Below are 14,238 nucleotides of genomic sequence, written 5' to 3' on the forward strand. Positions count from 1 at the left end.
TTCTACTTTCTCGCTCCTTCCTCTCCATGATCCGCTCCATGCGTACTGACCCATTCCTGGCAGTCTGTGGAGCACTCCCAAGGACGGGCATCCTGAAACGCCGCCTAATAACCACGGCTTGTCTCTGGGACTCACGAGCTAATCACGCGCTCTGATTTACCACACCAGTGACCACCCAGCGCTGTGCATCCCCGGACCCGCGGCGCACAGCCTGAATAATCCCGGGTGAGCCGCTCGGAGCGCTGGCACCCCTCGGCGCACGGCTCCCCCCGCACACCCCTGCGCCGACCCCGAGGTCCCGGCTCGGCGTTACCCGGCGCTGCCGGAGCTGAGCTGGGAGCGGCGGGTCGGGAGGGGGTGGCGGGAGGAGGAGGCGCCGGGCGCAGCAGCCCAATGGGAGCGGCGGTGCTTCCAGTCCTCCCGCTTCCTCTCCCCACCCCCGGGCCGGGCGGGCGGCAACGCTGCACCCGGCGGGCAGAGCGCGGCCCCTTCTCCGCCTCCGCGGCAACACCTGCGGGGAGGGGGATGCCGTTGGGCGGCCGCCCCCCTGGGCTGGCAGGCGGGCCGGGCCCGGGGCCGCCCATTCGAGAGCGAGAGGAAGAGAAAGGAGCGGGAGGAGAGCGGGGAAGTTGTGTCTCGCCGGGAGCCGGAGCCATGAGTCCCGCAGGGGGGGCGCGGGCCGCCCCCTCGTTGCTGTTCTCGCTGCTGTTGGCGGCCTCAGCCCCGCTCTGGCTACGAGCGGAGAAGATGGGTGAGTGCGGGCGGAGCGGGCGGGCGGCTTGGGGGAGTCCCCGTGACCGCGGCTCGGAGCTCGAGCTGCGCCGGGGCTGCGTGGAGCCGACCTGGTTAATCCCCGACGGGTTTATCCGCGTGTCTGAGTAGCTGCGGGATTACAGCGGTACCCAGCCTTACGATGAGAGTATCTCACTGCTTTCTTAATCTTTAGTTAATTAGGGCGGTGGGGTCGCTTGGTTGATTTGAAGTCACGCGAGCGGAGGAAAGTCCCCGGCAAGTTGTGAGCACGGGGCTGGAAGCGGCTCCTGCCGACACCTGGGCGCCCTCTGCCGCCCCGGCCACGCTCCGCCCCGCCCCGGTCGACGGTGTGGGGCCGCGGGTTGCCCGGGGCGGTCGCCCCTTCCCGCATCTGGGAAGGGGCGACCTGCAGCGCCGCTCAGTGCTGCCCTGCTGAGAGCAGCAGCCCGCTCCGGCCGAAAAAACGAAGTTTCATAGGAGTTTTAGGGGGACCTTGCCATCTCGCGGCTCTGCAGTTTGGTGAAAAGAGCGTATGGGCGCTGTGCTGCTTAGCCTGTGTTTTTATGCATCTCGCTGTTAAGCTTTCTGTGTGAGGAATTCTGCTGAGGAATTGCGATCTTATGGCCGTGGAATTGCCCAGCCTAATGCATCCATCCTAAAGGTGTTCGCTTTTGACAGCTTTTGCTAATATAGTGCTGGAAGCTGGGCACTGTGGTGGTCTTGAAGTGCCTTTCAGGTCAATGGATAGTCCCCATATCCATGTTCCTGCTGAGCTGCAAGTTCCCAACCCTAATGCTGTGGGTTAGTGTCATAGCCAGGCAGAAGTACTTTGGCAGGTTTGTAGTCATTTTTTTAATAACATCATAGTAATGGAAATTTGTGGTATGGGTCTCATTGTGGGGAAGATTTGCTAAGAATTGTGTATGAGATTTGGTATGGCCTTTCTTAGCAGCTTAATTCAAGAGCTTTTCTTTCCTTTTTCTTGAAACTTTGCTTTTCTCTCTCCTCCGTTTTTCCTAATTTTGAGACTCCAACTTGATGTGCTCCATGGAAAAGATAAAACGTTATTACTTTCAAATCCCCTCTTTCCATCGTTGTTTATTTATTTTGTCACTTTTTGTCACCAATGTTTTGCTGTCACGGTCTCACAAAGTTGATGGAAGCAGTGACTTTTGCAGGGATTTCTGTGTGTTTCAATGCACGCAGTGGTGCTAAGTTTTAATTAAACATGACTCTAATTCCTTGTCTGTATTCCAAAACTGAGTGCTAATGGCACTTACATTGTGCTTACATTCTTCCATCAAGCAAACAGCATAGAGGCAAGAAGAAATAATATATTTTCCTTGCTTGTCTTTGAGACAAACTCAAATTCACAGGAAAGTCAGCCATTTAGAAAGGGAAATACTTGATTGAAATCTCTTCCCTTCCTCCCCAGGGGGCGGTTATTCTATTTGTTTGTTTATTGATATTGTCCCATAAATTCAGAGCTAAGTGTCCTGCAGGAACACCGGTGGAGAAAGAAGATAAGGATAAGTAGATACAAACTTCCTGTCACACGAGCTTCTTGACTTAAAAGTTGTGATGGAATGAGAAGTGATGGAGTGAATTGGGCTCAAGCTGCAGCTAATTCTGAGTCTTGTCACCACTGGTAGGTCCCACCAGCTGGCTCACAGGAAGATGGACAGGTTTAAATGATTTAAAAATACTCTTTAAAAAAAAAAAAAAAAAAAAAAGCGTGGCTTTCTGTGTTATGAGCTGGCTGGCTGTGCACTCTGCTGTTCTCACAACCAGCTTGCCTTCATTTTCAGTCTATCTCAAGGGATGCTACAGAACAAGGATGAGGCTGCCATTGTATCGTCTATCAAATCAGAGAAAGGTCATCTTTCCACTGTGCTATTTATTGAGTCATAGCACAGCTTGTATTGAGGTGACTGTGCAGAGCCTGGGTAGCAGCTCTTGTAAGTCTGTTGAGGACATGTTGTCTGAGGACATCTATGAAACATGGCATTTTGTCGCTCACTGAATGATGACAAGGAAGTCTGAGTAGTTGGGGAACTGATTTAAATCAAAACATATCATAAGCTTAGTGGCCTCTCCTAGGGACAAATACTACATCTGTGACTGCGCTCTGAGTGATAAATAACTTGGAGATGTATATTAAAAGGAAAAGAAGAACCTTTTCATTCTGCTCTATGCTTAGCTCCTCTTGTAATTTCAGTGGCCAGTTCTGGGCTGACCGCTGAAGCGTAGCCCTCGTCCTCCACCTGCCCAGCCTCATACAGCCTTGCCTGTCCTGATGGTCTTTCCCAAGGTGTCTTTCCAGCAGGTCACGGCCAAGGCAGACCTGAACACATTACCTTTGCTTCTCACTATTCTCCAGTTCTTCTTCTAGTCTCACTGAGCAGGACACTGAGCAATGTAATTTTGGACAGTGGATGTCTAAATCAGAGTAGAATCTGAGTCTTTCTTCTTCAGGGTTTCGAGTAATCTTCCATTGCTTTTCTTAAACCAGATTCTGGCCAGTAGGACTTCAGTCTGTGTGTTGGTTGTTTGTACAAAGAAATGTGAGGAATGGGGATTTCACCCTATTAAGTACCAGACTGAATTTGTCACTCTCGCTATAACTCATTTTCTTTTCACTTCAAATGAAGCACAGCAGAGAAACAAATTAGATTTGCAGATCAGCATCCAAATGTGAACTTTGCCTGCGTTATATCTGGGTCTGCTGACAGTTGCACCCAACGCCCAGATTTTTCTCTTAAGTAGGAAGAATTTATGAGCAGTAGACCCTTAAACATTTTGGGGCAAGGCTGTTGTTTCGTGTGATAACAGCATATGCAGTAATTATGAGAGAAAGCGCGTGTTCTCAGGGGCTTGCACAGAACACATACTGGGGAATATCGGTGCGATAATGCTAATCCAGCCTGTGTACCCATTCCCAGCAGTTTGCAATGCAGATAGAGATGAATCTTGCACGCACACTCCACATCCTCCACAGTTTCTGAATATAACCAATTGGTAGTTTTTTCAGTTTGTTTGCATTTTGTCCTTATGTCTGCTTCCTTCCTTGGCTCCTTTAGCGTTGTGTTGTGAGTGCTGACTGGAATTGTTAAAGACAGAGGCAACAGTTTTCCAGTTGCACTTGATAAGCACAGTGTATACCCACCACATGAGAACTGCCATGTTTTCAGTTGCACAGACTTTGCTATAAATAGCTCTAAGCCCTTTATATGTACTTCTCTTTAGGTTAGCAGAGGATGTATTTCAAATGAAATCAGTGACAGGGAGGCCGCTGGGAGCCTCACTGACAAAGGAGGGAGAAAAAGATGCCTTGGAAAAGCTCTTTCTTGAGTTATCTGCACATTCATGTAATGTGAATAGTATTTCATACAAATTATTTGTTCATTAGCTTATGTAAAAATACATTCACTTATATTTGTCCAGGCCTTGTCACCCTATTGGATTACGCATAGAAATACCTAAAATGCCCTCTCAAAGCTGTTTTCTATACCAGAAGTGCTACAGCATGGAAGGCCCATCTGAGATATCCCACTGTGCAGAGAAGTGTGATCCTAAGCAATGGTGTGTGCTGAGCTCCTCGGCACAGACAGAGCCGAGGTGTGGGGCTGGCTGTACCATATCCGAGGCGCGCTCCTGTGGCATGTGCTCATCAACACATGGGTTTTCACCATCTGTTAAGAATAAAACAAGCCAGATAGAATCAAAATAAAATCCTTTTGACTGGATTTGGTGGAATGGTCTTGTCTCCCAACTACATGCAGTAAAAAAAATAAATAAATAAAAATAATAATAAAAAAATTAATAAAAATGAACATCAGTACATAGGAATAACCACACAGCTTCCCCAGGAGGTTTAATTAGCATTACCACAGTGATTAGGGAACTCTAAACTGGGACAATATACTGGTGAAGTTAAATAAATGATAAAAACGAAAACAGCAGCTTGACTAGTTTTAGGAGTATATAGGTATCTCTGGTTTTGCTTTCAGAATAAATTATGAACTAATTAAATTTCATTTTGTCTGTGAGAGCTGAAGCTGTGTTTCTGAAGTTGGCTGGATGTAGGGAGACTGCTGCTAGTTATGGATATTTTTACACTGTCTAGTTAAGCCTAGGGGCTAAGAGCATTATACGAAAGAAATATTTTGGTCCTCTGTTCCCTCTCTGCCCATCAGTTCTTTGGGCAGAACCAGGACGTGTCTCTCAGGAGTTCCCCTCCAAGAAGTGGAGGCTCAGTTTGGTGATGATGGGGCTTTCTCCCTGAGCAGCATTTCCAGCCTCAGTGTCCTTGCTCATTATTTCCATTTCCCTATTGGGCCGTGGTTGCTGCCAGTGCAGCCCAGGCTCTCTTTCAGTGTAGAAGGGAACAGACAATTATATTCAGCCCATCCTCTCTTTGCTTGTCTCCATGGGGCTCTGGTAAAGGTGTTTTCGAACCTGAAGAATGACAGGAGAAAAAATGAAGAAGGCAGAGCAGGGCAAGGGAAGAAACACAGATCCATGGCATGCTCCATAAGCAGGAGCTTTGTTTTTGTATTTCCTGTTGTGTTTGGGCTCAGGCTGCTACTACGGTTGCAGTGATTTCATCGTGCAGTTACAGGTTTGTTGTGTTATTCCTCTACCCCACATTTAGAAGAGCTCCAAACCATTGTTTCTTCCCTGGGCTGCTGCAGAGACTTTGTTTCCATCACAGCTTTGATCTGCGATGTTCAAGTTTCTGGTGCTCCCACCACAAATGTTCAACAGTATTGGATTTCAGTCTAACACTTTGACATTAAAGCTGAAGTTATGTTGATGTCATCTTCCAGATGTTCATGTCTACTGAATTAAAATTGTGCTTGTTTGTTTTATTTCATATTACAAAAACACGTGGGAAATTCTGGATGCAATCCCTCTTGCCATACAAAGGCCTGTGTGTCTTGTGAGAAATCAAACAACCCTTTTCTTCACAGTGCCATGAGGAGAAGCCTAGAAACACTGGAAATATAGGTGGGCTTCTTCACGTCTCCAAACAGAATAGCTTTGTTATACAGCTGAGCCTTGTTGTTGCAGCTGGGGTAGCTATGCAGAGTAGGGATGTGCCACCTCTCCTTGAAAAAGCTTAAATCTATTTTACTCTGGTGCATTCCCTTTCTGTGTTGGTGGATTGCTTTCACTTAACAGTCAGCTATGCTTCCTGTGCAAAAGCTTGGAATGTAAATAAGTCCACTGTATCCTCCAACTATGGGAAAATGTATTTTAACCTGTGATGTATATTCAAAGATTCTGAGAGTTCTCCTCCACTGGGAGGACTTGGCAGCAAGGTCCATGTCTAACACCAAGTCATTGCCCTCCTTGCCATCTCAGCTTGTTCCCGAAGCCAGGGTTTTATTTCATACTAGGCTTCCTGTGTCAGGGAAGGGGAAATTGCAGTTGAAATGCTTGGGAGACAAAGGCTTTATGCTCCTGCTGAAGGCTTTAAAACAGAATTTCAGCAGATAAGCTGTAATGCAAAGTGTTGTGTCACATGCAATGAAAACCTGGGTGGTAATAATGTCTTCCAGCCTGGGTGAGTAGTCAGCACTTGCTGATCAATTAGCATTTTATCACAGGTGGAAGAAGCTTAGTTAAACATGTATCTGAGAACATACTGATTTTTCAAGAAGTGCTAATGCTTGTGCTTTGAAAGTAAATCTCCTGGTTTTCAGGAGAAATTCAGTCTTTGCATTCTCTAGGTAGAAAGTAGAATTATATTTTATCAAAATAAATTAGTAGCTGAACAGCTGTGCTGAAGAATTCACTCTCTTAAGATTAGTGAAAAACTATGCAGACCTTTCTACCATACCCTGTTTCAAAACATGAGAACAAGATTGCTACTAATAAAAAACCCAGTAAAATAAAGGGAAAATGTGGGATTGCAGTATAAGTAGTGTACATGGGGTGGTATTTATGCATTGCTTTTCACTTCTATTTGCAAATACATTTTACACAGACTCGCAATATCATATCACAGAAGATATGAAAGAGGTAGAAACAATGCTGTGGTTCATACTCAGCATCACAACCAATCATGTAGTCCTTAAGTTAAATTGTGGCTGATTACATTTTTAGTTTTTAATTTGAAATATCTCTCCCACTAGCTAGGTGTAGCCACAATAAACCATAATATTTCATGTTTTTCTGAGTCTGTGTGTGTATCTCTCTGGTCAGTGCTGTGGTAATGTGTACCAGGCAGTCTGATGGTGTGGGAATACTGAAGGCTTTTTTTTTTTTTACCTTCAGTGCTCCAGATTAGAAGCCTGGTGGTGTGCATCTTTGACTGCATGGGTGTCTCTTAGTTCAGTTCATTTTTACTTCCATTACTATTGGAAGCATGGAGAACTGCTTGTTGCTAAGACTGCAGTATTTATGATAGAAAGTGCTGGTTTCCTACAAGTTAGGTTGGCTGAGTCAAAAAGCAGAACAGAAAATTGAGTCCTGTGAATTAATGATAATTAGTGTTTCCTTTGGAAAACAATTTTCTCATGAAATATTTAACTTATGGATAATGTAGGGCTTGCGTAATTTGCTTCAATGAAAAGGTTGATTTCTGTTGTCCATTCAGTTACATCTCGGAACAAATCACATACTCAATCCAGTCATACAGGGAAGAAAAGAAAAAAAAAAAAGAAAGCAAATGTGTGACTTGCTAGTAAGGCAGGACAGATTTGATTTCAAGAAAAGAGACCAGCCTTAACTGTTGGTAATTGACAGTCTTTCCTGGCTTGTATCACACTAACGAGGGAATTACATGGTAAAAACACAAGGCAAGGGGGTTCATCCTATTGTGTTCAGACATTTCCCAAATTAAAGCAGTTTAGAAATCTTGCCTTCCCACCTGCTACCTTAACAGGAACTGCTTCAGCCTCTCCTTAAACTTAAGTCTCCAAATTTCCTGTCCCTGTGGGTTTGCCAATCCTTTCCATGGCTGTGAATATTCCTATTCTTGTGCCACCTAGTAATCGAGTTTGGCCCTGAGCTTGCAGCATATGTTTCCCACACAGTGCTGGTTCAGTGCAAAATACTGTAAGTTAATCTCCAGTAAAGCATAGCGAAGAGAGAACCTGGGGGGGGAGGAGGGAAAAAAGAAGAAAAAAAAAAAGCAGATGGAAAAAGTAGAGCAAGCAATTTGCATATATATGATATGTCTCTCAGTTAAGATTAGCATTTCCTACTTCGCCTGAAAAGCTCTTGATAGAAATGCCACTACATGTTTGTCCCAAATAAGGGGAACTGTTGGAGGTGCCCTAATAGAAGAATGAACCATCAAGCCCATGAGGTTCTATTTCACATTGCTGAGATGTTCTGGACAGGACACTTCCACCATCACCTTTATGGCACTGGAGCTCCACCAAGGTCTTCCCAGTAGCATGACCCCCTTCCCCTTACTAACTGCCCTCCAGGGTTCTCCCCTAGGGTGCAGCTACAGCCAGCAAACCAAGTGCTTGTGCATTCACAGCACTTTCTCAACACCTCTGCTATGGAGGATGTACACCTTGATGTGGATTTGAAAGGAGGCAGATATCTGATGAGGAAAAACAAATTCAACCTCCATTTTTGCAGAATGGGGGCATTATACTTACAGTTCCTCTGGAACGTCCATATATTTCTAAATCCATTCTCACATCTGTTCTCAAAGCCATGCAGGCTAATAAATGTTGAGGTGACAAGTCACAGCAATATGTCACATTGTAAAAGAATGGCATTGATAAATATTAAATGCAGCTACACAGTGAATAAATAAATAAGTAAATTCTTTATTGTTGTAGCAGTTAGAAAGGCATAGAGAAGTTTTCTCACACCCACAGCCTCAAGATTGCTGTATTTAGAATGCTGAAAAGCAAATTCCAGTGCTGAAGCTCGCTTCTCTGTAGGACTACATTTGGATATTCTGCCTAAGTCCTGGAAGCAGTGCCTCAAGCCTGCTTATTTTTGACATCTACTCCAGTACTGCCTGTCTTTCACAGATTGTGATGAAACCAGATAGCTATCATGAAAAGATAAACTTAGTTTGCTACTACTTCTGATATTTAACAGAAGCAAAGTGAGAGAACTATGTGATGCTATTTAAAGTCTTGTATAAAGCTTGCCCCTTAGACGTTGCAGGATCTTGTTCTTTCCAGAATTCAGCAACCTCTTAATTCTGTGCCCTCATAAATAATTCAGAGGAAAGGGACTACCAAGACTGTACCTGCTGTTCTCTTTCTGGCTCTGTGATTTCTATGGCAATCTGAATGGTCTTGTCACTCGTTCTCATACTGATGTACTCAAGTGTTGCTAGGCTTCATCATGACACCAGTCCCTAAGATACATATACAGAGGAGATGGTTGGTCTCTGGAAGGTTAAATGATGGAGTGGCAAAACTAATCAAATCTGTATAGACACAGAGAAACCGGAAGAGTTTCTGTGTGATGTTCTGGTTCGTGTTTATGTTACTTTAGTAGAGATTTATTCTACTCCTTTTTAAGTTTATAGGCCTGAACGCAGAGAGTAAAGTTGATTCTTCAGTGAAACATGGATTTCTGTTGGTGGAAGAAATTGCTCAATGGGAGATTTCTGCTTTCTTTTTCACATTTTAGCATTTAAATAAATGAATATAGAATCCTATGAGATTTTTGTCTTTGCAAACTTCTGCAAAAGTGCAGTAGAGGCTTCCAGGGTTGTTTGTGGAAGTCCAGTGGAGTAACTGCCTTGGAGGTCAGTGTGGTTATAAGGATTTCCCTAGCTGCTGCCATATATATGCATCTCTTAAGTACTGCTGAAAACCTCTTTGATTTTGAAAAATGGTAATGTGATTGGAAGCTACTTTGCTAGATAAGGAACATAAAAAGGATTGTGTGTGTTAGTTTTTTGGTTTTTTAAGTATATATACTTGATGGTGGAAACTATACTGGTTACCACAGTGACTTCCTATACATGCTCAAGGCAGGACATCCCTAGAGGCTGTTGCAAGCCCTGGGGAAAGCCAACCCCCAGCCATGCCAAATGGCTGTGGAGGTGGTCACAGCTGAGCATGGGGTAAGACTCTGTGATTTATAGAAATCTCTGTGGAACCAGTTTGAGATCATCTGCTGCATTCTCACTGCTACTTTAAGAGAGACATTACAGTAAATAATGTCTATGAGGAAGAGGGAAAAAAACACATTGTTTGGTCTCCTACTGCTTTCGCATTCCTTTGAAGTTGATAAATAAATAATTTGGGCTACGAAATCAGCACTCTACAATGTCTCTTTGTTTCTTTCATTGCTCTACCTTCCCTTCTTACCCTCTGCCCCCTCCCAGCACTCCCCACCTCCTGCATGTTTGGCTTTGGCAGCAAATTAGGTGTTGTGGGGGACAGCTGCAGTGCAGGCATTAAAATGTTTCCTGGGGACCCTATGGAGTCAAACAAATGAGAGTTCAATTCAAAGAAAAGAGTTTACATCATCATTATTTATCTTTTCACTTGCAGTAGGGCATAAGTGGGGTACTTGTTTCCTTGCAAGTGTATTAATATTAATTCAGAAAGATTGCAATCATTTTTTTGTATTTTGGATTGTAGACTTGCATCCACAAAATGCTGTAAAGAATCTAAAGCTGGACTTCTGAGAAACACTGCTGTGGGTTTATATACTTCCTTATATAAACGGCCTGGCCAGCTGCTCAGCTAATGTGAATAGCATCTGGGCACCAACACCACCAGGAGGTGGAGGACTGGTTTGACACCGCCCTTCATTTTTATTAGCTACTTGAGGCCATTGCCAGAAAAGCAGAGAGGTCTGAGATTTGGTCATGCTCTGGAAAAGTGACGGTTTTAGGTCCTGGTCACCTGGTGACTTCTTTCTTTCATGACAGTGCTGCAGCAAAGACCACGTGCTCCTGATGAGGTTGGCTGGTAGACAGATTAGAGGTGAGCCTCTGAACGCTGAGTTTGAATCACTCACAAAGCAGTGGGAGCACAAACCCACTTAGTGTGCAGCATGCATTCTTCTGTTGGTGACAAAGGTAGTAGAAACTGTATGAAGACCTAAATTTAGAGTTGTCAGATTGCAACATAGATTTGGATGGAGCCTGGAAAAAACATCTTGGTTTTCCCAGGTCTTTTGTCCTATCCCATGTGATCAAGGAAGGCACAGGTCTGATTGGAAAAGTCTGATTTCTTTTTTCGGTACTCATCTGCTTTTATGCTTAACTCTTTCAGAAATGGGTGCAGAGCCTTTTTGCAACAGTTATTACTGTGTCTTTGAGCTGGAGTTTACTACTTTGGGGCAAAGACATGGATGATGAGATGAATTCATGCTTTCGCTGGGGATTATCAGCAAAACTTTTTGCTCAATCCACTGGCATTTTCTTTGCTTTGTCCACATCTTCCTGTAGCTGTAGCTCTTCAGAAAACACTGACTTCTGGCTGAATCCAGAATATAGAATCTGGCAGATGAGCTCTGTGTTCTCGGTGGCAGGAGGAGAGCAGGCTGGCAGCTCTCTTCTCAGGCCTCTGTGTGGGCAGAAAAATATTGGGGGATAGTAGTCACCTTGTCCCAGTTACCTGCGTGCAGGCAGGCTGGCATCCAGACAGGAAAATGGGACAGAGAGGGAAATACGGCACTGGGGGGGCTTCTTGGTTTGGGAGGGCAGCCGTGGCTGAGTGGCAGTAGGGGCTGGTAACCAGCTGAGAAATGCTCGCACCCAGAGGATAGTGGAGTGTGCGGCTGTGTGCCCGAGCATGTTTGGGTATAACACATATTTAGCACTGGAGTGAGGCCAAGCCTGATATTAATTGCTTAGTGAACGTGAGTCAGAAGGATGAAAAAGGCAGCTGCTTTCTGCCAGGATATTGTAGCAGAGCTTTTGAAAGCACACTTTGATATCGTGCCTTGTAACCGTTTTGTAGTTGGCAATATAAACATTGTTCATAAAAGCTGCAGTACGTGAGGGATTCTGTAGCAGTTACGTGAGAACAGCCTCTACCCCAAGGGCAGAGCACTGCTGTATAGCAGGGGTGGGCAAGCCCAGGGGTGCAAGCCTGGGGTTCAGCCTGTGAGCTGGCTGTGGGAGGAGGCAGGAGCAATGAGGTAGCCACCCAGGTAGTACTGGATGGCAGGAGGGCACTGTGAGGAACTGGAGCTATTTCCAGAGAGATTCAACTCTGCTGCTTCTGAGACCACTGCTGTTTCTTGAAAGCTGTCCCCTTCCGAGCCACAGTATGTGTGTGCAGGGATATTCCTGTGGGCAGCTCATGTGCTTATTTGTGGGCGCAGTTTTTATCACTTACATTCCTCCATGTGCCAGCCAGTGTGGCCAGGCCAAGTCCAGACATGGCTGCCTGCGGATACTTCCTTTACTTTGACCTGCACAAATTAACCATACAGGCATCCAGTGACACCAGTACATGCCCTTGCCCTTTCCACAGGGGCAATAGCGTGGTCCATGATGTCCTCTGATGAGACCCAGGCTGGACATATGCATCACCCTCAGCAAAGACAAGGGGCAAGCAGGGAGCTCAGCTTCTGCAGCAAAAGGAGCTGGTTATGGTTGAGTCCAGATATTTCCACCCTCTCCCACAGGAAACTATTTTTATCTTTGTGGTAAACAATTTCATTTCCAGTGTTGTGTGATCTCCCATGCAACCTGAGTGTAGTCCAGTGGCCGCCAGTGCAGGGGTTGCAGTCTTGCTCTTCATTCAAATGCAGTTTCTAAAGCATATTTGATGTGCTTTTAGTAACTGCTGGTGCTGAGGGGAGATTTTATGAAATCTAAGTGTGTTTTGGTCTTCTGGCTGGTGAACACCTTCTGCTTAAATATTTTGCTTAGCTTCAGTCCAGTGGGAAGCCATGAAACTGGGATGTCTGTGGCAAGGCCATTAACTGCTTCCCAATAGGGTGCTAGAAAGCAGCTCCTAAAAGCAATGCTAAATGAAAACTTAGAGTTAGAAGAAACCCTGCATTGAATTGACTGGTTAAATGCACCTATTTCCATTCACAAGAGCTGTGCCTATAGGAAAGAAGAATGTGATGAGAGGAATTTAAACCATGTAAGACTCAATGTATTCGTGGTTTTGTCAATGCATTTCTACGGAAAAACAAAATTTAATGTAGAAAATAACAATAAAACCTAAACTAATAATAGACTTGTTCACATTTTTTTATTTGAAAAGATGAAGAAAGGATATATTTTCAATTCCTTTCCATTTCCTCAATTTCTGAGCCTTTGATAAACAGTGTTACAATTATATTTTTTTTTTCTAAATGTAGTCATTAAATGTCTTCGAATGAATTATCTGAACCAGAGTTTTATTCTGCCTTCCTTCTGTGACTTCAGACTCCTTCCCTAGTGTGCATTTTCAAGCATATTTCAAGCATTTTTCTTTGCTCTGGTAATCCAGCTGAGAAAGTCAAAATGTAGCACTGGAGTTAGAAGCTGTGGTTACTGGGGCTTGGCTTGACTTGGGGCATTGCTTCAGCTCCTGCTACAGATGCACTTTTGCCCTGACCTTTTCCTTTGAGGCAGACAGGCAGAGCAGGGGCACTGGGGGACTTCGCAGGTTCAGGATAATGCTGTGCTTTCCTCTCATCAGCTATAGTGCCTGAATGATTGCCCTTCCCACATTACACAAATGAAAAGCTGGAAAATAGCACTTACGCTCTCTTAGTTCTAAAGATGTTCTGGTCTTATTACATTTCAGTGCTGCCTCAAAGATTTTTAAAAAAGGAGTTTCTCTGGGGACAAGACCTTGTATAACCTGCAAAGAGGAGGACAGCGGGCTGAGGTGTCTGCAGTTTTCCTTGTACACTTTCTGCAGCAATGTGCTCTGTGACCTGTACGGCTGTCAGCATCTCACTGTGATAACGACGTCTTTTCAGCACTGTGAGAAGAGTTGTACCACTCAGAATCCTTGAGGTTTTACTGAGGTGGCACAGGCCAGAACAAACCCACTGAGATGAAAGCCAGGCAAACACTGGACTTTCGGTTTTAAGGAGCTCATCCCCATGATGTCTTGTTGTGGCTGTGTAACTTTTCCCTTCATTTTCCCTTTTTGCTCTCCAATGAGGACAAGTTGCAAATCAAACTCCAGACTGCAGTCACTTGGTTTTCAGCAGTTCAACTAAAATAAATGCTTACTGGTAGAAACACAAGCATTAAATAAGGACCGTAGATAGCTTTTTTACTACACACACCTCAGATTGTCCCATATCCTGCTGGAAGCAGTCTGATTTCACAATATTTGCACCTCCCTTGGTCAAGAAAGCTGACATCATATGTACTGTATCTCTCCTTATACTTTAATTCTGCTGAGAAAAGTTTCCATTTAAAGGGTGATTTTTCTCAAGGGACCGATTTGCCTTTTGTTGTTAGCATTTTCCTATGTATCTTAAAATCAAAGGAGCTAGGAAAACAACCTTTAACAACAGGTATTTTTAAAAATATGTCAACAGAGAGATCCGAGAAACCATTTTTAGTGTGTTTCT

General features: G+C 44.5%; 1 protein-coding gene across 3 annotated transcripts in view; it reads left to right on the top strand.

The window, feature by feature from the left end:
• The first annotated feature begins 393 nt into the window (after positions 1 to 393).
• DCBLD1 (discoidin, CUB and LCCL domain containing 1) overlaps positions 394 to 14,238 on the top strand; it is a 46,658-nt gene continuing 32,813 nt past the window's right edge. Inside the window, exon 1 of one of the 3 annotated variants that reach the window (XM_052681477.1) lies at positions 394 to 751. In XM_052681477.1, coding sequence (XP_052537437.1) covers positions 394 to 751 — 358 coding nt within the window. The remainder of the gene's footprint in view (positions 752 to 14,238) is intronic. The other 2 variants (XM_052681646.1, XM_052681569.1) reach the window with 2 other exon arrangements.

Source organism: Tympanuchus pallidicinctus, unplaced genomic scaffold, assembly GCF_026119805.1.
Source record: "Tympanuchus pallidicinctus isolate F22 unplaced genomic scaffold, pur_lepc_1.0 scaffold1, whole genome shotgun sequence".
In the NCBI taxonomy this organism is placed as follows: Eukaryota; Metazoa; Chordata; class Aves; order Galliformes; family Phasianidae; genus Tympanuchus; species Tympanuchus pallidicinctus.